Below are 21,326 nucleotides of genomic sequence, written 5' to 3'. Positions count from 1 at the left end.
TTCTCCTGCATTTCTTTGTTTCGCCTGTCCTAGGATGTGTGTGTTGTCCCAGTCAAAGTGGTGTCCCTCTTTGTCTGTATGTATAGAAACTAGTGATAGTGGGTTGTGTCTTTTGGTGGCCAGTTGGTGTTCATGTATCCTGATGACAAGTTTCCTGCTAGTTTGTCTGATGTAATGTTTTTTTACAGTTCTTGCATGGTGTCTGGTAGATTACATTAGTTTTGCTGGTAGTATCTAATGGATCCTTTAGGTTCATTAAGTTGCTATTTAAATGTATTGGTAGGTTTGTGGGCTACCATGATGCCAAGGAGTCTGAGTAGTCTTGAAGTCATTTCTGATATGTCTTTGATGTAAGGTAATGTGGTTATAGTTTATGGTTTCCTTTTGTCTGCTTTTCTGAGGAATCAGCGGATTGTATTTATTGAGTACCCATTTTGCTTGAAAACATTGTATAGGTACTTTTCCTCTGCACTTAGTAGTTCTTGTGTGCTGCAGTGTGATGTAGCTCATTGAAATAATGTCTTGACGCAGCTCCATTTGTGGGTGTTGGGATGATTGCTTCTGAAGTTAAGTATTTGGTCTGTGTTTGTTGTTTTTCTGTAGACGCTGGTATGTTCAACTGTCACGTCTAGGAATGGGAGCCTGTTGTTGTTCTCCTCTTCATTTGTGAATTTTATGCCTGTCAAGATATTGTTGATGGAGATGTATATTTCCTCTAATTTGTTCCGTTTTGTGACGACAAAGGTGTTATGTACATAGCAGGCCCTACGTTTGGGTAGGATAGATGGGAGGGCAGCTGGTTCAAGTCTCTGCATTACTGCTTCCGCTATGATATTGGTAATCCCATAGGTGTTCCGTGGACGTGTTTGTGGGTTTTGATATTGAATGTGAAGTAGGTGGTGAGGCGCAGGTCTACTAGTTTGAATGTTTCTACTCTCTAGGCCATCAGAAACTGAGGAATAAGAGCTTTCCACTTGCCCAATGTTAACTGAGCGACTTTGCTGACGTTGTAAAAACTCCTGGAATTTTCTCATGGGAATAAGGGAACTACATCTGGAAGACTAGGCCTCCCACTACCTCTTTTGTGTCCTTGTGCTCATGATGGAGTCTAAATCCATCTCCAGGTGGTCTGCTCCAACATTGGACACCTCTTGCACATTGAGTTTGGACAGTTATCTCGGGTAACTGGTTAGATCTGATCCCCCCCCATTGATAACAGTAAAATCCTCTGTGGTATTTCCAAAACAATGGGCACATCAGTGTACCGGGTCAAATCCAGTGAAAGGAGAGGTGGTCTTTCCCTTCTGCATACTCTAGTAACCCATCAGTTGGGCTGTTACAGTTGCAGTTCCCAGCTAGGCCAGGCAAAACCTGAGGGGTATCAAGGGCTACATTTACCTCAGGTTGAAGGCATGCAAATGAATTGAGGGGCAGCCGAAGTCAGCCATTCATCTCAAGGGTGCAGGGTGAAAAATCAATGGGGGAGAACCACATTCATTTCTACACAAATGAAGGTATTGTCAGTAACCTCTATCCTTCCAAAGAATCATCTTTCATAAGATGTTTTCCTTAATTTTCACTCTCCTCTTAAATTAGGGAGCCAGAAACACAGCAGTCTTGTCTGCTGGAAGCCAAGCTGCTGAGTTCCTCTTCCTCTCTTTCCTGACCTTCTGTGGAAGTTCATATCATCAGAGTAGATGTGACAGAAATCGAGAAACTGTGAGAATAGAACAGATTCCTTACAGGAAATAGGGTGGGTGGAAGTATACTCAAAATAGCACTGGGAGCCACAATACGTCAATATGTTGTTCACCCACCTTAGCCATGCTAGTGCGGGGAAGGAAACAGCCAGATGAAAAATTTTGCAGATAATTCAGGGAAAACTGGGAAGTTGCTTTTGATTCCATAAGGCATTCTAGAAAGCTCTAAGAGACTGCAGTTACATCCAGCAAACTCAGGAGGCCATGCTTACCTATGACTCACTGCAATCACAATTATCTAACAAAGATCATATTCTCTAAATAATTCCCTTTGTCAATCACACAACAGCAAGTTATTGTCCAACAGATTTTTTGTAAGCACTAAGTTTCGGAGGGCTGCTTCTTCATCTGATTAAGGAGCAGCACTCCGAAAGGTAGTGCTTCCAAATAAACCTGTTGGACCATGACCATGACCTCCTCCCACCCTGCCCCCTGTAAAAACGCCATCCCATATTCCAAATTCCTTCACCTCTGCCGCATCTGCTCCCAGAAGGACCAATTCCACTACCAAACAACCCAGATGGCCTCCTTCTTCAAAGACCGCAATTTCCCCTCAGACATGGTTGACAATGCTCTCCACCGCATCTCCTCCACTTCACGCTCCTCCACCCTTGTACCCCACCCCTTCAATCGCCACCAGGACAGAACCCCACTGGTCCTCACCTACCACCCCACCAACCTCCAGATACATCGTATCATCTTTCGTCATTTCCACCACCTCCAAACAGACCCCACCACCAAGGATATATTTCCCTCCCCTTCCCTATCAGCGTTCCGGAAAGACCACTCCCTCCACGACCCCCCACCAACCCAACCTCCACTCCCGGCACCTTCCCCTGCAACTGCAAGAAATGCAAAACTTGCGCCCACACCACCCCCCTCACTTCCCTCCAAGGCCCCAAGGGATCCTTCCATATCCGTCACAAATTCACCTGCACCTCCACACACATCATTTACCGCATCCGCTGCACCCGTTGTGGCCTCCTCTACATTGGGGAGACAGGCTGCCTACTTGCAGAACGTTTCAGAGAACACCTCTGGGACACCCACACCAACCAACTCAACCGCCCCGTGGCTGAACACTTTAACTCCCCCTCCCACTCCGCCAAGGACATGCAGGTCCTTGGCCTCCTCCATCGCCAGACCATGGCAACACCACGCCTGGAGGAAGAGCGCCTCATCTTCCGCCTAGGAACCCTCCCACCACAAGGATGAATGCAGATTTCTCTAGCTTTCTCATTTCCCCTCCCCCCACCTTATCTCAGTCCCAACCCTCAGTCTCAGCACCGCCTTCTTGATGTGCAATCTTCTTCCCGACCTCTCCGCCCCCACCCACTCTCCGGCCTATCACCCTCACCTTAACCTCTTTCCACTTATCGCATTCCCAATGCCCCTCCCCCTAGTCCCTCCTCCCTACCTTTTATCTTAGCCTGCTTGGCACACCCTCCTCATTCCTGAAGAAGGGCTTAAGCCCGAAACGTTGATTCTCCTGCTCCTTGGATGCTGCCTGACCTGCTGCGCTTTTCCAGCAACACATTTTTCAGCCATGACCTGGTGTTGTGTGATTTTTAACTTTGTACACCCTGTCCAACACTGGCACCTCCAAACCATTCATCCATGTTAGTCTAGAAAAAGAAGCATCATGTCAAACATCTTTGTTTTATGAGAGAATGCCAACTATCTCCGAGACTCCAAGTAGGCAATATCTACAGCCTTGCTTTTATTCCGCAAGTTAGCGGAGTTAGATTTTCTACCTGGTGACAATGGACAACATGAAAAGCTTCCTCCGTTACCACCATCACCTTCTCTTAAACTGTGGGTCTCCTCATTATTACAGTCCTTATAGTTACAGCTCTTTGTTCTTATTTCTGGAAAAATGAATGAACTTGTCAGCTTTCCAATGTGGGGCATAATTCAGGGCATGGTTCCTTCTACCTAACATCAACAAAATCATGTCCCGATGTCTGGAGCAACCAATAACCAGGAATAATTGCTGCCAGTTTCATCTCACAAGTTTGGCAGTCCCTTCAATCAGATGGTAATATTTGACACAGTTTTATTAGTTGTACTGTTTCTCTACCACAACTACACTGCTGGACATCACGATTCAGTTTCTGGTTCTGGCTCACTTCCTTTCCAATCTCTTTATGTTCTTTTGACAAAAGAAAGAAAATCATTTGTGGTCCAATTGTCATAGGAATGATATGCAATCAAGTGATAGCAGTAAACTCTGATCTAAGGATATAAAACATAACTCCCAACAGTGCAATACTACAGTGAAATCTCAACTGAGATGATCAACATCTTTGGAAAGTAGAGAAATCCATCAATTTCTCCTGGAATGTAGACAATTAAAGGGTTGTAACTGTGGTTCGTGCAAATGAGGAAACTCACAGAAATTTCAAACAAACTGACACTAATTTGCTCTACGCTGTATTCTCCCATTCCAGCAGTCTCTCCATCCCCTTGCGGAATCCTCGTCACAGCTTTGCGTGTCATCTGCACGCTTAAAGTTTTGCAATCTTTTCCACCCAAAGTGTCCTCAAGCATTTCGCACACAGGGTGAACTGACCGTTTCAGGCTGGTTGAGAAATTGTTCTGAGGCATCCTCAAGGGTTGGAATTATTTTCCAATCAACCCGTTACAGGTGTGATAACGTTGGACCTTTGGAGCAGATGAGACTTAGACCCGGGTCTTCTAGCTTAGAGGAAGGGAGACTACCACACCGCTACAACAGTCCTCGGGGACGGTCATATCTATTCTTGGACAATCCCACGCCGTCCCGGGCGGGTGCGCGCGCCACTCACGTGACCGCGGCTATTAGGACAAGGCGGCGGGTGCGCGCTGTGCTGCTTGCTGACAGCCGGGGACAAGGATAGAGGACGGGAGAGGAGCCTGAGTGCAGGTAGCTCTCACAGCAACAGCTTAAAGTGTATATCACTTGACTTGCCGATCGAGAAAGAAAGATATATTAAGAATAGCAATACCTAAGGGCTCCGAATTGTGCCGTCCCGCAACTATTCCACTCAAGAAAAAAAACATCATGATGTCCCAAATGAAAAGTACGACAGTGAGCCATGTCCAAAGCCACACCATGACCCAGGTAGAAGAAACGGTGCATTACAACCACAACTATGAGAGCGAGATGGAAGAGTACATGATGCAGGAAGAAGATTGGGATAGAGACCTCCTGCTGGACCCTGCCTGGGAGAAGCAGCAGAGAAAGGTCAGTGATTTGTTGCTTTTTAATAAACAAAAATTCTCTGCAAAAAATTAAAAAGTCTGTCACTCTGATACTCCAGGTAAGTTCTAAACCCAGCCAATTTATTTACAAATTCCCCACGGAAACAGAAAACCAAGTCATCGTTAGCAATATGAATTCGAGAAGGTGCCAGTCATGAAAAGTGAGCTTTTTCATCAAGCAAAGCTTGGTTACAATATCTTAAATAGGTTGGGAATGGGTGCAATTATTGCTTGATAAATGGGACAATTTGATTCATTAGTGATTTGTGTTTTTCCAGGAGTGAATTGTTCATTTGTATTGCAGTTTTCTGACTAAGTTTAAAAGTTTGTGAAAAACAATCAAAATTAATCTTTACAGTTGTATGGTATTCCACAATTAAAGCAGATACAGATGCAATATGTAATGAATTTGATGCCAACAGTTTCATATTGTTACTCCTGTGTTCTGTATGGCATGGGAATTGCCAAGGGAGTTTTAAACAGCTAATGACGTATGTTGGATTAGAATGGATATGACACCTAATAATAACTACGCACCACTAGGTTTTATCATCCCCTCTAATCCATTGTATTTAACCAGAGTTATTTGCAGCAGTTGCTGTCTCCCACTCAGTTAATAACGAGAAACACTTGTCAAACACTGTTCTTTGAATGTTCTTTCATAACTTCTATTTTAAATTATTTGGAAAAAAAAAATTATTTTGGCTGGAGTGCTTTAGTGCACTGCACATTAAGTTTAGAATCACCAACCTCAAATTTACAAATTTGCTGCCATGGCTTCACTTTCGCCTCTCTCAGCAACCTTCTACAGTCCCAGCTAACAACCTTTGACTCAATGATGTCACCTTGCTGGATACCCCTCATCAGCAGAAGAACATTAGATGGTGTTTTCCTGGGACTTAGTTTGTCACCTCCTTTGCCTCTTACACAGAAATGGAGACAAACTTTGAAAGATGTGGACTGGGAGGGAGGGAATGTAATATACTCCCTTCAAGATACTTAATAAATAACAATACCTGAGAATTATTCTAATGAGCAGTGCATGGTCCCTAAAAATGATAGTAGATCAAATTTTTATTGTTTCTGGCTCTTGGGCTATTGATGACCTAACTAATAAATAATGGAAGCTTGGATAGGTAGGAATGCCTGACGATAATGGTGCATTGATAAGTTTTGTCCTTTTAATCCAACACATGGAAATTTTGTGTAGGCTTTGTTAAACACAGCAAATCATAGAAATCTGATATCAAAGCACAAAATGTGGAAAATAGTTTACAGGGTAGGCTGTACCTGGGGGGGGGGGGGGAAGAGAGAGAGAAACAATTAATGCTTCAGGCCAATAACTTTTTGAACATCAGAAACATTTTGAGTATTCCTACATTTTGTGTCTTTATTTCTGTTGAGGAATGTGCACTTTCCACTTTGCACAATTTTCCTATACTTGTTCTCCCAGATGTCCAATAATGAAGAGACGTGGAAATATGGCATTCAATATGCAGAATTTTTTTTTCTGTTTTTGTGTGTTACGGTTGTTCAGTGTTAATCATGAGCCCCTTTGATTTAAATAATTGAAGAAACAAAATCAAGAATTTGTGTGGCTGATTTATTTCTTTTCCTGGTCAGCGCTCTCTATTGCATGATGCAAATTCTGACTCAGTATTGCTTCTAATCAGTACATTTAAAAAAATTAACTTCAGCTGAAAGAAGTACTTCATTTGTTTTAGTAAAATCTGTTCATGTCAAAACCAGCGAATTTACTTCCCTATCCCACACTCGTGTCTAGATTCTAATGAAATGAATTTTATCCAATCTGATTCTTTGACCCATCATGGCCATGTTGATACTTTCGTAAAGCTATGTGATTAGTCTCACTGCCCCCTTTTCTCTATAATCTTACAGATACACAAATAACTCCTATTCAAGTGTGTAAGCAATTCACTTTTGAAAGTTACTATTGAATCTGTTTCCACTGTTGTTAGTGTCTGTCTTGTGACAGTGCTGCTCCTTTAACAAGATTAGGTTATCCTTGATGTTTTTTTCCAAGAGGGGTCATAAACACACAGATTCCGAAATGTCTGGGGTTATTTACTCAAAGAAGTTAAGTTTTTAAACAAACACTTGTACAATGAATGGGGAGTGGCCAGTTTTCCCAGATCAGCTTTTTCCTGGTTTGGTTTTAGCAACCAGTCTGGCTGGTTGAGACTGCTGGTCAAAGAAACCTCTACATGGAAAGTGTTCCGTGCTGAATCTCTCTACCATTTCTCTCTCCTATAAGAACATGTTTGATTTTTGCCCTTTTTTACCAAGGAGTGTTTATGGGGACTGTTGCAGGAATTTGGAATAGCATCATTAAGCTGGGAAATTCTTTTGGGTTTTTGGATAGGTTAAGTTATTCTGTATTATGTTCTTTTTTTGTTTGTGTTTCATTTGGTACTCTGTAAATAAATCCTGTTTTGTTTAAAACTGAGGGTCTTTCTTTAACCAGCTGCACCACTCCTGGAATAGTCACTTTTGTATCTGCTTAAAGCAACTAGAAAAGTTAGGGTCTGGACTAGTTTCTTGGAATGTTTTGAGGGGGGGATCTGGCCTGGTCCATAAGTCTCTATCCTGCATTTGCTTCAAATAATTGAGATTCCAAATAGCCAGGAAAAAGAGCTAATTTGTCTGAGGGAAGGAAAAAAACATAGGCAATGATTCATCCAAGGCTTTGTCCTTCTGGACAGCTGAGGCACTATTTGTAGAAACTTCTTCAATGAGAAGTAGTGGACAAGAGACCTCACAATTTTTAAAAAATAACATAAATCACAGATCTATGCTTGTCAAGGTCTCATGAGATACTGCGTAACATAGAGTGAAATGACCTTGCACCAGTCGTCACTTACACACTAATATTTTGGAGAGGAGCAGGGGAATTAATGACTCAGTAGTAATAAATAACAGAGCATTGGAAAAATACTTTATAATTATAACATAATTAAGTGAAAAAATTTTGTTGAAAGTGCTTATTTTCATAATGTCACCAAACTCAAGATAATGTTTTATGCATACACTTTCTGGTACATTTTAGTGAAAAATATGAAATCTTTAAGCATCATTGTATATCAATTGCTAGATTTCAGCTTATGTTCTGAATTGACTGGAGTTCATATTTACTCTGAAAGGAGAAATGTCTCTGCATGTCCCTGTTTGCACTTTGGTATTTTACAGCATAGATGTTAGGAATTTGCACTGTTGACATGAAACTTTGCTGCCCAGGGCACCTAACAGGAATTTTCAGATGTTGAGTCTTATAAGATGTTTTCCCTTTATTTAAAAAAAAACTGTTTTACATGCAAGGCAAATTGATTTGCCCTGATTTTAAACCTCCTTGTCTTTGTTCTAGTAATGTTAGGCAGCATGTAAATGTTGTGCCACTAAATTATTTGCTCCTTAGTAGAACTGAGCTCAGTGGCTTCTGCATTCTTGGTTGCCCTCATGAGCTGCTGACTGTCTCTGCCTTAGCAAGAAGCTGAGCAGTATTTTGCTGATAGTGCCTGCTACAGCCAACTTTCTAATCTTAAAAATAGTTTGCCCCACTTAAAGGAAAGATGCGCTTTATTACAATAGGCCACAGCTAATTGCAATTGCTACAATTATTAACAAAGAAAATGGAGCTCCAGTGAAAGGGAGGACTGTAGAATCACAGTTGCAGGACTGGAGATATCAGTGATGAGCATGTGAGCCAAAAGACTCATTAGGATAAGCCTCAAGAAAATATGAGCAGGGGGCTAGGAAGTCACTTCCTGCCACATGTACCTAAGGACCTGGCAACAGTGGCATAAGGACTCTTAATGAACAAAAGCGATGGTCAAGGTCACTGAGTGCATCTTTGCATGGCATCTGTCTGCCACATCATAAACCCCACATACTGCTCAATGCATCACACCCCCATCATTCAACCAGCAGCACTCTGGCATTCAGATCTCAGCCCTAACACCAAGATTCTGCAACACAGACCTACCAATGCTGCCAGCTTCACACTGTTTCCATGTACCTCCAGCTACACATATCACCAACATCATTCCTAATTTTTTATTTGTAGGACAACAAAGAGGAGAGAAACAAAACCAGTGAGTAACAAGGAACTCTGCATTTCCTGACCCCTGTGAAGATGTTGGCACATTTTGCATCATGAGGTTGTCTGTGACAGTCCTTGGTATTTAGGATTGCAGAAAACATTGAGTATGATGATATTTTCCAGGCTTAGATGTCACTTTCCTCTGGCAATCTGGCATGATGAGCAAGCTGCTAAAAGTGTGACCATGGACGTCTTGCTTTACACTCCATATATTTTTCTCAGACCAACCTTCCCTTCTGATTTTTTTGTTTACACACTTCCAGGAAGAGGAACAAGCACAAATGATCATTTGATCGAACTCTTGCAGGCACCAGTTGAGATACTGATATTTTATTTATCATAAAGATTAGAGCTGGAAACTGCATATGAGTTTCCAGCAGGCTGCTGCCATGCTAGGAATAAAGGATAGTTTGTGTCTGCTCATTGGAGACTAAGGTTACAGACAAGTATTTTTAGTGAGGACTTGGAAGCACCTCAATGAGGTGACATACAAGAGATAAATGATTGCTGTGCACAGTGAGTTCCTGGGTCAATTAGTTGACCTCCAGAAACAGGCCACTTTGGAATATTATGGAGTGTTTCTGAAAGTGGGCTGAGATCCTGGCTTTGGCAGGGTGTGTTGCTGCATCTTCACAGGAAGGGCAACAAACCTTACCCACATAAAAGCTGCAAGATGTATGGGAGCCATGTTGCCTCATCAGTCACTCTAATTCACCAGAATGTGGAGAATTTAAATGTATAACCATAGTTCTGCATGTAGTCATTTCTGTACACTGACAGTGAGTCTGAAAGGGCCTGTGGAATGAGAAGCGAAAGAGGAAAGCAGAATTGCACAATCTCAATTAGGAAGAAAATCAGAATTGGGCAAGAACAGGATTGTGCTCTCGAGCAAGTTACAGTACCTCCCATTTTAAAAGCTGTCTAAAAGCTGGAATACTGTGAATAGTTTTAGTCCCTCTATCTAACAAAAGATATACGGTCATTGGAAGCAGTTTGGAGAAGCTTCAGGTTGATTCCAGGTTTGGAGGAACTGTGAAATGAGAAGAGGTTGAATAGGTTAGGCCTGTACTCATTGGAGTTTAGAAGAATGAGAGATGACCTTTTTGAAACATCAAAGATTCTGAGGGAATTTGACAAGGTAGTTGTTTTTTTCCCCTTGTCTGGGACCAAGAGCAGTTTCAGAATAATGAGTCACCCATTTAAGACACAGATGAGGAGGAACTTCTCAGAGAGGGTTGTGAATCTATGGATATCTTTATTGAAGAGGAGTTTTAAGAATTTTCAAGGCTGAGATAGACTATGTATAACCAGTAAAGAAATAGAGTTATGGGGAAAAGGCGTGAAAGTGGAGTTGAGGATTATCAGATCATCAAATGGCAGAATCGACTTGAGCTGAATGACCCTTATGTCTTATGCCATCTCATTGTATAAGCCTACATTTCTTGTCTTGTATGAGAATATACATTTTGTCAATGGTTCTAATGTTATGGGCTTCTGAAATTGGAACTGATTCTATATTTTAGGAATAACAGGATGAAAATATTGCCAAATTGTGTATTCCCAATATAGAATTTAAAGCCTGTGCTTCAAAACTTTAAGTAACACAAACTAGAATGCTGATTGTACATGTACCTATAACTTTGTAATGTGGATGACTGCATAATGTAATCACTGCTTTACAACTGGGCAATGGAATGTGCTACTGGTTTCCTCGAAGTGCAATTGTTGGCAGACTGTCTCTTGTATCTATGCACAACCTTGACATTTAATAACCAGACTTGTCTGATAATTTTAGGAACAATGATAATGCTTGCTTTAAAAAGACAAGTTGACATTGCCCAGGCAAAAACATATGCAGTATGGATGGGGCAGTACCCTTTAGCAATCTGGAATTTTTCTTATGAAAAGTACCTCCATTTTCATCGAAGTTTGTCATATAATTTCACGTTTTCTTGACTCAAGTGGACTAGGTCCTGATGGCTTCAGCCTTAAAAAGTGTAGCTAATTACATATTTATCATCGGTTTTAATTTTCCAAAATTCTCTTGATTCTGGACAATCCCTTCAGATTGATAGATAGTGAATGTAATTGCTTGATTTTAAAAGGAAGGGAGGCAGAAAGCAGGAAACCATAGGTGCGTTAGTTTAATGTCTGTCAAATGGAAAATGGTAAAATCTTTATAGAAAGGTTCAACATAATCAGAGTCAACATGGTTTTGTGAAAAGGTATTCTTATTTGACTGATCTATTGGTGTTCTTTCAGGAAATAATGTACCATAGATAAAGGGAAACCAGTAGATGTGCAGCATTTAGATTTCTAGGTGGCATTTGATCAAGTGCCACATTAAAGTTGCAGAAAAATAATCCTCATGGTGTAGGGGTAGCTCACTGGAATGGATAGAAGATTGGATCTCTAAGAGAAAGCGAACAGAAGATGTCAATTTGTCTTTTTCAGATTGGCAGGATGTATCATGGTGGTTAGCACTGCTGCCTCACAGCGCCAGGGTCCCAGTTTGATTCCAGTCTCTGGCGACTGTGTAGAGTTTTCATATTCTCCTCATGTCTGCATGGATTTCCTCCTGGTGCTCCAGTTTCCTCCCACAGTGCAAAGATGTGCGGTGTGGACTGGTTGGGCTGAGGGGCCTGTTTCCACACTGTAGGAAATCTAATCTAATCTAATGATTAGTGCTGGAACTTCACTGTTTGGGAATGCAAATTTTAAATACCATGCTGAGTATTGATTTGGTGTGAACAGTCTGAATTGTGTCATTTAATAGCGTACAAATTTGTCAGACAGAACAATGTAATAGAATAAAAAGCTATCACTATAAAGGGCTGGATAGGGCATGGAGTTTGACTAGTCAGTAAATGTTTCTATGATCTCTCTCATCCAAATCTGTATACCTGCTGAGTTCCTTCTTCATTTATAATTATTTATTGTCCCCAAAGTGCATTCCAATCATTTTAGTACTTTATTTTGGTTTCAGAATAAAAAGGGAAGAAAGACTGCATTGATATTTCATCCCTTGTGATAAGAATTGGAAAGCACTTACCAAAAGTACCTCATTCGTTGTAATGTAGTCATTGTTGTAGTGTAGGAAAAACAGCAGCTAATTGGTCACTGCAACCTTCCAAAGTCAATAGTGAGATAACGACCACACAGTCTAGTTTTTGTGCTATTGACTGAAGTATAAACATTGACCAGGACCTGCTTTTCCTGGAAATAGTGCAATCAGATCTTTAATAGACAGGAAGAGAGGTCCTCAACTTAACACCTCATATGAAAGACAACACCCCCAGTACTGCAATACACCTCCGTGTTACATTGCAGTGTCAGCTTTGATTTTAGTGCTGCAGCACTGAATGGGACTTGAACTCTGAAACTTGATTCAGATGTTAGTGCACTCACCAACTAGGTGATGGCTGTTGCAATTAATATTTATATTTATTTTTTGCTTTTGTTCAACATTTTTACATGGTAAAAAGAGATAACACTGATTTATACCAACTTAAATTTGATTTCTTGCATCCCAGTCTTAATTAGTACAAGATGAAAAATTTTACCTTGCCTCTTTTTAGCAATGTTTAAATGGATTCTTTCTTGATTCAATTTACACTAACAGTCACTATCAAAGATTCACATGGCAATTAAGTAATACATTTGTAACCTGAAATGCAGAGTTCTTCTCTGTAATGCTGATGGTATCTCCTTTAAGTTACCTAGAACCCTAAATGTTCCAGCACCAAAGAAAGCATTTGGTCTGATTCTGGAGCAATCCAAACTTAATCGTATAGCTCTATTCTCTCCACATTATCTTTACCTATAATGATGCCTGCTCACTTCAACTACAACAGCAATTATATCAGACAGCCAGAAGAATTGCCTTCCATTTATAATTATTTTATGATACACTTCTGAGGCAGGTGGGACTTGAACACCTACCTTCTGACCCAGAGGTACCATTACTGCTGCACTACAAGACTTCCATCTTCTGTTTTATCCACTATCAAAATCCTTCATAATTCCAGAGAAACCATTATTGCATCCCTTTGTAATCTTCTCTGCTTTAGTGGCAATTGTCCATCACTTGTATTATTCTGGCAAATTTCGTGTTTACTGTTGATGCGGATTTAATGACCTTCACACAATAGGACATCCAAAACCGTATACAGTATTCTATCTGTAAAGTAGCTGTTGGACCACATAAAATAATTATTTCATTTTGCTTTTGTAATCGATATCAACATATGAAATCCTTTCCTTTACCTGAACAATCAATAATTATATCAAATTTGTCCAACTTAACTTGTCTGTAATGTGCTACGTACTGTCCCTGATTATTTCCAAGTAATTTGCTCATCTCCATCTGTAATTTCTCAAATATCTGTGCAACTAAATATTGGAACATAGTAATAACTAAAATCCTTTTTAATTTTGTAACTTATGGACATGTGTAGCAATTGGACTTTAGTACCATTGAGCATATTAGTATTAGATCCCACTGTTCCTTGTAATTAAACAAATAATGATACAGAAATGTTTGCTCTGTTTGTTTAGAATTAGTTTTGCTTTTAAAAAAAACATTGTGACCCCAGTGCACCTTTGAAATGGTACCATTGGATGTTTAGAACTGAAACAGCTGCCAGATATGTCTTTTTAATGGGATATTTATTCTTAGTCGCATTAAACTAAAGCTTTTTTAAACCTGAACTAAGTAAATAAATGAATTGGTCATAAATAGATAATTACTGCAGTTACTACAATAGCGCAGCTGTGCTCAGAGGAGTGATATGGAAGAAGCTTCCAGGTTGACAGGATATTGTCTTGTTATTCACTTTCTTGATTACTGAAGTGTATTCCTATTCTGTTTATTCTGCTGGTGTTATAAATTATAGCTGAACTTGATTGGAAAACTCCTGGGGTGCTTGTGATTATCTATTGTTATGATTTTATAATAGCTAGTAAATAAACCTCTATTTAATTGCCCCTCAGTTATCAATGTTAAAAGTAGACCAGATATTATGAGGTTCAGTTACACTTGGACTGTTCTTTGTACATGGAGCTCCATGTACAAAGTATACATCCCAGCTAAGAATATGCATTTCATATTAATAAAGGAACTGCCACAGCTCCATGAAAATGAACCTCAAATCATTTCCCTCACTGGCACCTGGAAGATGAGTGAAATCAAGATGTCTAAGAATCTGCAACTGATTTTTAGGAACTTTTAAAATGTAACAAAATATCTCCTGGTGTTTTGTGGGAGCATTATGAAACAAAAAATATGACCGAATACAAAGGAAATGACCAAAAGCTTGGTCATCGAGGTAGGTTTTAAGATGCACCTTAAAGGAGGAAAGCAATGTAGAGAGGGTTGGAGGTATAAGAGGGAGTTCTCGAGCTCAAGGCCTCAGCTACTGAACCAATTGGAGCAATTGTAATCAGGACTGTACAAGAGGCCAAACTTAGAGCAGTGGAGAGATCTTAGGGTTCTTGGTTGTGGAGATTAAAGAAAAGGTAGGTCAAGGCCTTGAGGGAGTTTAAAAATAAGGAAAGGAATTTCAGTATTGCTGTGTTGTGAACATAGGGTGACATGGAATATTACTTGCTGAAAGTTAAGACACAAGTAGTAGAGTTTTGGAAGGCCTGATGTTTGTAACAAGTAGAATGTGGGAGGTCAGCCCACAATGCATTGGAATAATCAAGTCTACAGGCAACAGCATGACAAACTGACATTGGTGAAGTCAAGCTTGTAACAGAGGTAGAAATACAGACGCAATCTTAGCAATGGCAAGAGTATGAGGTCAGAAAGTTATCTTGGGATCAAAAGTCACACCAAGTTTACAAACCAACAAGCTTACTCTCAGACTGTTGTCAGTAGGCAGATGGAATCAATAGTTAGGGTTTAGAACTGAAAAGAGTCTTCACAATATTAATATTACATTTACTGCTCATCCACTGTAGAATATCTGATAATGAGGGAGATCTCTAGCAACCGGTATCTTCACAACAATGGTTTTGTTCTTAAAATGAAAAAAAAAGTACTTGATGGCATTAAATGTGTAGGCCACACTGAAGAAATTGCAGCCAAACAGACTTGACACTTGTTTCATCCAAGATTATCCAGTTTTTCCATAGAGGGAACTAAAAGGTATCAAACTCTCATTTTTGTATCAATCACCCTGATACGCAAAACAGCTATCAGGGGTACCTGACGAAATGGTGATGTCTCTTTGTCTGTTGGATCATGACAGTGATCCTTGAAATTAGACTTTGTGGCTGTTGTATGCTTGTGGATAGCCACAATTTCTATCCCACAAAGTGTATTGGTATAATTCTGCTTACTTTATGCTAGTGCACAAATTGTGACAGATGGGACCAGAAAGCTACTTCCAATACCAATTGGTGTCTGCAGCTCACCACTTTAATACAGATTAGATGCAGTGCTAAACTTTGATCAGCTCATGCTGCTGTTTAAAGGAAGAGAGAGGAATGATTCTTAGAGAGGATTCCTCCTGGTTGCACAAAAAAATTCTTTACATATTTTAATTTTGAACTTCTGTTGAAATGAGTTGAAACAATGCCTTTAAAGACCACAGAGAGCAGAATGCTCAATGCTCGTCACCAGTGGAAGGGCAATGTTTCTTGCAAACTTCATTAATTGGGAACTTAGATTTACGTCAAGGTCCTATTGATATTGTTGATCTGTGTGAACTAATGAGACTTTTGTCTGTTTCCAGCTATGACGTGATGGGTGACAAGTGTTATATTTCCAACTTAAGTGTTGGACTACCTGTTTCTGCTCAGCAGAGGAGCTGAACCTCAACCCACAGGAATTTAGTAAGCCTTACCAAGTCAATCAACAAATCTCTCTTCTTGCAATTCACCTCTCCAATTCTCACAAATAAACTGCCACATGTCAGTGCAGATCAGCTAGGGTGTTGAGATGTTAATAATGCTTATCTCATTTCTGTGCATCTTCAATGCTCTGCTTTTTATCAGCTATTTTCTCCCATTTAACATTCATAGTGTCATTTAAGATAAACACCTACGCAATTAAATATTCACACTTTTGAGTGAATGTCTCAGCTGATACAATGTGTTTTGCATGGGTTTTGGCTTGGTGGGCACTGATGAAATCATAATTAAATTCTCCATTAATAAATATTCAGGCAAAAGATTTTTGAACCCCCTGCCATACAGTTTGAAGTGAAGTGGAGAGCTTAAAATGGAATAAACACTCATAAAGCAATGAGAAACATGACACTTGCTGTTGTATTTCTGAGTGCAAACCATAACTGTTGCCCCTCCACTTGTTCTTTGAGCATTTTCCTACAATGAAGGTAAACTAGAAAACTTCATGATTTGCCAGTCTCCAACCTAATGGTCAGCATTATGCTGTGTTTATTAATGATTTAAAGCAGTCCTTTCATTTTCCAACATTTTGCCCTCTTTCTTTTCTGCCTGCTTCTCATGACTGCCTAACCAAGTGCAACTTATGGTTTCCACTTTTGCTGAATCCAAATATTCAAGACAAATTATGGATTAAAATATCAATAGCCTGGATTTCAAAACCAGCAACAAAGAGACTGCATTCACTTTTGGCCTCAAAGAAAGCTGTTCATGAAAATCAAGTGATCTCCATGTAATATGGACTTCTCTTTGCCCAATATAATTTGTATCACAAGATCAAAGGTTTCTCCAAGATCCAGTCAAAATGATGTCATCAACATGCCCAGTAGCCAATTCCATTGAAGTGTTCTCAGTCAACAAACCAGGAAGTAAAATACACTGATGTTATCAATTTTAATTGAAAGTTTTAGAGAGTGAACAAAAGAATTTCCAAAAAATATTATTTAAAAACAATTAAATGTAAATTGTGGTGCATAAGTTGACTCAGCAAATAAAATCATCTATTTGCCTGTGCTCAGTATATAAATCTTCCCTTTTAGCCATGATATATAATATATACAGTAGTCATCAGTTTAAAATTTTAACTCCCTGAATATATTATTTATTGACATTTCATAACTAGGCACAAGGGCTAAAACAGACAATATGGACTTTGCAGTGAAGATGTGCAGTGACTAAGGCATGCCCATTTTCTGCACCAGTTGCCATTTTGAAATGTCATTGCCAACCACCCACGCCACTTTTACACTTGTGTTTAAGGCAACTGTCATCTTTGGAGAATTTTTCCAGGCTTCAAAGATTAAGTTACAGACTGACACCTACTGTGTATAAGATTAGTTTTTAGGGCCAGTGAAGCTTTTCCATAGTAGTTATGAACTCAGTGTGCTGTTAACACCTCACTTATACCTCAGAACAAGATGCAAATTTGCAAGGATTTTCACAGTGAGGCTGATGGCAGACTGATAAAAGGACAAGTTTTCAACAATTCAGTGATTTCGATTTGATTGCAGCATGTAGGAACCTCAACAGCACCTTGCTGCAGGGAGGCAGAAACACAGATTGCGAATTCTAGATCTCCACTTTTTAAACTCTAGGCATATGGACTCTGAAAAGTTGCTTTCAGTTTGAGGAACAATGAAACAAATTTAGACTTTCACCATCGTTACTACCACAAAATCCAGGTCCATGATGTATTTCACTGATGGAAATGAATTGAAAATTTTAATGTTAGTAGCTAAGTAAGTAACCTTAAACTTGTTTCTAAAGATCAGAACTTTTATTTAAGAAATTTCATGCAATCCACTGGAACAAAAATGAGAACGGTTCTGTCTGTTGACAACTTTAATCCGACTCATTAATTTTTGCTCAAGGTGGGTAAGAGGAAAAGGTAGCACAGAATTCAGAGGACAGGTTTACAGTCTATGATGTACTCTCTCTGGTGTTTTACTGTTCACATGGAATCCTAGTTTACTGGTAATTTTCACTTCTATCTGGATAATTGAAGATCGATGGGAGAGCTTGAATGTTCTTTCCATCACATGGTTCACATCAAACTTCGAACAGTACAGTACAGGAACTGGCCATTTGGTCTACCATGTCTGTGCTGACCATTCTACACTAATCCCATCTGCCTGCATTTGGTCCACATCCCACAATTCCCTATGAGTTCATGTCAGTCTTAAGATGAATCTTAAACTTTGCAAACGTATCTTCTCTACTACCTCCCCTTGCAGTTCACTGCAGGCACCTGTAACCCTCTTTGTAAAAATAATCCTTTCCTCGCACATCTCCTGTAAACATTCCTCTCCTCACCTTAAATCTGTGCCTAGTATTTGATATTTCAACTCTGTGGGGAAAAAGACTCCATGCCTTTTCATAAGTTTATATACTTCTACCAGGTCACACTCCAACGAAATAATCTAAGTTTGTCCAAACTCTCCTTATAGCTAATACAGAGTTTAGATCAGAGTGGTGCAGGGAGGGAGGGAAGCGGGGGGTGGGGAAGGGAGGGAAGCGGGGGGGAGGGAGGAAAGCTGGGGAGAAGGTAGCAAAGAGTACAGTAGGTGAATGAGGGTGGAGATGGGAGTGATAGGTCAGAGAGGAGGGTGGGGGAAGGTAGCAGAGTCCCCAAAGGAGCCTTCCACATCCATCGAAGTTTCACCTGCACATTCACCAATGTCATTTATTATATCCGTTGCTCCCGATGCGGTCTCCTCTACTTTGAGGAGACTGGACACCTCCTCAGAGAGTGCTTCGGGTAACATCTCCGGGACACCTGCACCAATCAACCCCACTGCCCCGTGGCCCAACATTTCAACTCCCCTTCCCACTCTGCTGAGGACATGCAGGTCCTGGGTCACCTCCACTGCCGCTCACTCACTACCCAACGCCTGAAGGAAGAATGCCTCATCTTCCACCTTGGAACACTTCAACCCCAGGGCATCAATGTGCACTTCCCCAGTTTCCTCGTTTTCCCCTTGCCCCACCTTACCTCAGTTCCAACCTTCCAGCTCAGCACTGTCCTCATGACTTGTCCTACCTGCCAATCTCCCTTCCCACCTATCTGGTCCACCCTCCTCTCTAACCTACCTCCTCCATCCCCACCCCCATTCTCCTATTGTACTCTTTGCTACCGTTTCCCCAGCATCCTCCCCCCAATTTATCTCTTCATCCTGGAGGCTTCCTGCCTCTATTCCTGATGAAGAGCTTTTGCCCAAAACATCGATTTTCCTGCTCCTCGGATGCTGCCTGACCTGCTGTGCTTTTCCAGCACCACTCTGATCTAAACTCTGGTTTCCAGTGTCTACAGTCCTCACTTTTGCCTTGTAGCTAATACACTCCAATCCAGGCAACAGCCAGCTAAACCTCCTCTCCCCCATTCCAAAGCCTCCACATTTCTGTAATGTGGCAACCAGAATGGCACACAATACTCCACATGAGGCCAATCTACAGTTTTATACAGCTGCAACATGACTTGCCAACTTTTATACTCAATGCCCTAACTGATGAAGGTAAGCATACTGTATGCGTTTTCACCATCTTATCCATTATATTGCCAATTTAAGGGAGCTATGGACTTGCACCCCAAAATCCCCTGTATATCGATGCTCCTAAGAGTTGTGCCATTTACTGTATACCTTTTATTTGATCTCCCATCATGCACCCCCTCATACTTGTCCAGCTGAGACTCCTGCTGTATCCTTTGACAATCTTCCTCACCAATTTTTCGGTCATCTGCAAATTTACTAATCAGACTATCCACATTTTCATCCAAAATCTCTCCTGTAGTTATCACCTACAGTTTCCTTGTCAGAAAGATTGCAAGTACCTTACTCAACCTCTTTGGCCAATTTGTGAACACACTTTCCTTGATATGAAGACCTGGGGTGGGACTTGAACCCACTGCCTCTGGCTTGATGATTGGGACACTACCTCATTGCACAACTATACCTCCTCTACTATATCTAGCTGCTAATATTTCCCAAAAGAGAGGTCGGGTTCTGTTTAACCTCAGATTTCCCCAATACACGTTTACAGTACCTTCCTACTTCCATTCTCCCACATCCCCATGTGGCAACTGATCTCTGACTAGCCACTCGCTAATAGATTGAAACGTTTGCATACTACTCCATGAGAAATATTACTATAATAATACATTTGGCTTTCTAGCTACTTTCTTTAAATACCATCTCAGTAGTATCTTCAAGTTAAATAAATCTTGGGACTCTAAGAAAAATTTTGTTTCCAAAAATGATAAATTTAATTCACCTATCCATTTTTTAAAAATATATTTTAATTTCAAAGTTTTTTGTTTTGAATATTACTACAACTACAAAATCAAACAATTCAAACTAATAGTAAAAAACAAACCTGCTAATTACATAAATAATAACTAATATCTAAGCTAAAGAAGAAAAATCTTATTAATAATAATAACCATAACACAGCTCAGCCCGTGGTGGGCGGCACGGTGGCACAGTGGTTAGCACTGCTGCCTCTCAGTGCCAGAGACCCGGGTTCATTTCCCGCCTCAGGCGACTGACTGTGTGGAGTTTGCACATTCTCCCCGTGTCTGCGTGGGTTTCCTCCGGGTGCTTCGGTTTCCTCCCACAGTCCAAAGATGTGCAGGTCAGGTGAATTGGACATGCTAAATTGTCCGTAGTGTTAGGTAAGGGGTAAATGTAGGGGTATGGGTGGGTTGCACTTCGGCGGGACGGTGTGGATTTGTGGGCCGAAGGGCCTGTTTCCACACTAAGTAATCTAATCTAATCAAAACAAAGCAATAGCTCTCTATCATCGAGCGCATAAGTTTATACATATTCATATGTTCGTAGTTCCTCCCCTCTGGATACCAGATTCATTTCAGCCACCCTTCAATGTAAAGCACACAAGTGTAGAACTGTGGGATAGAAACTGGACCTTGTTGCACTCATTTTGCAAACTGCTGCCCTTTTCCAAGTTGGAAGAGGCAGTCAAATGATCTGAAGTAGAAGCATAGCACTACTGCACCCACCCTAACAATGCAGCTACTGTTGAGTGATTCATGCATCCACCAGAACAGACAAAAACTTAGAGTCTGAAAAAATTATGTTCCGATCACCTTTGCAAGGGCAACTGGGGAAAAATAAAATTGCTGGCTTTACCAGTGACATTCACTTCCTATGAAGGAGGAAAAGAAAGAACTTTCTTTCAATTTTGAATTACCGATGGAAGAAATGAGTACTGTGAACAGGTCTCCAACTAGTAATTGGAATTGAGGTAATTAACCATTGGTCTTTAATGATATCATAGCT

At 40.5% G+C, this 21,326-nt stretch overlaps 1 protein-coding gene across 3 annotated transcripts in view; it reads left to right on the top strand.

The window, feature by feature from the left end:
* Nucleotides 1–4,619: 4,619 nt before the first annotated feature.
* The window catches only part of LOC122552694 (alpha-actinin-2), a 109,207-nt gene continuing 92,500 nt past the window's right edge, over nt 4,620–21,326 (top strand). The window contains exon 1 of one of the 3 annotated variants that reach the window (XM_087991233.1): nt 4,620–4,986. In XM_087991233.1, the coding sequence (XP_087847359.1) occupies nt 4,804–4,986 (183 nt within the window). In that variant the 5' untranslated portion in view covers nt 4,620–4,803. The remainder of the gene's footprint in view (nt 4,987–21,326) is intronic. The other 2 variants (XM_087991234.1, XM_087991232.1) reach the window with 2 other exon arrangements.

The sequence above is a fragment of the Chiloscyllium plagiosum genome, unplaced genomic scaffold, assembly GCF_037043375.1.
Source record: "Chiloscyllium plagiosum isolate Xiang-an unplaced genomic scaffold, Cpla_swu_hap1 HiC_scaffold_10, whole genome shotgun sequence".
Classification (NCBI taxonomy): Eukaryota; Metazoa; Chordata; class Chondrichthyes; order Orectolobiformes; family Hemiscylliidae; genus Chiloscyllium; species Chiloscyllium plagiosum.
The sequence above is the reverse complement of the archived record's forward strand: the minus strand, read 5'-3'. Positions and strand labels throughout refer to the sequence as shown.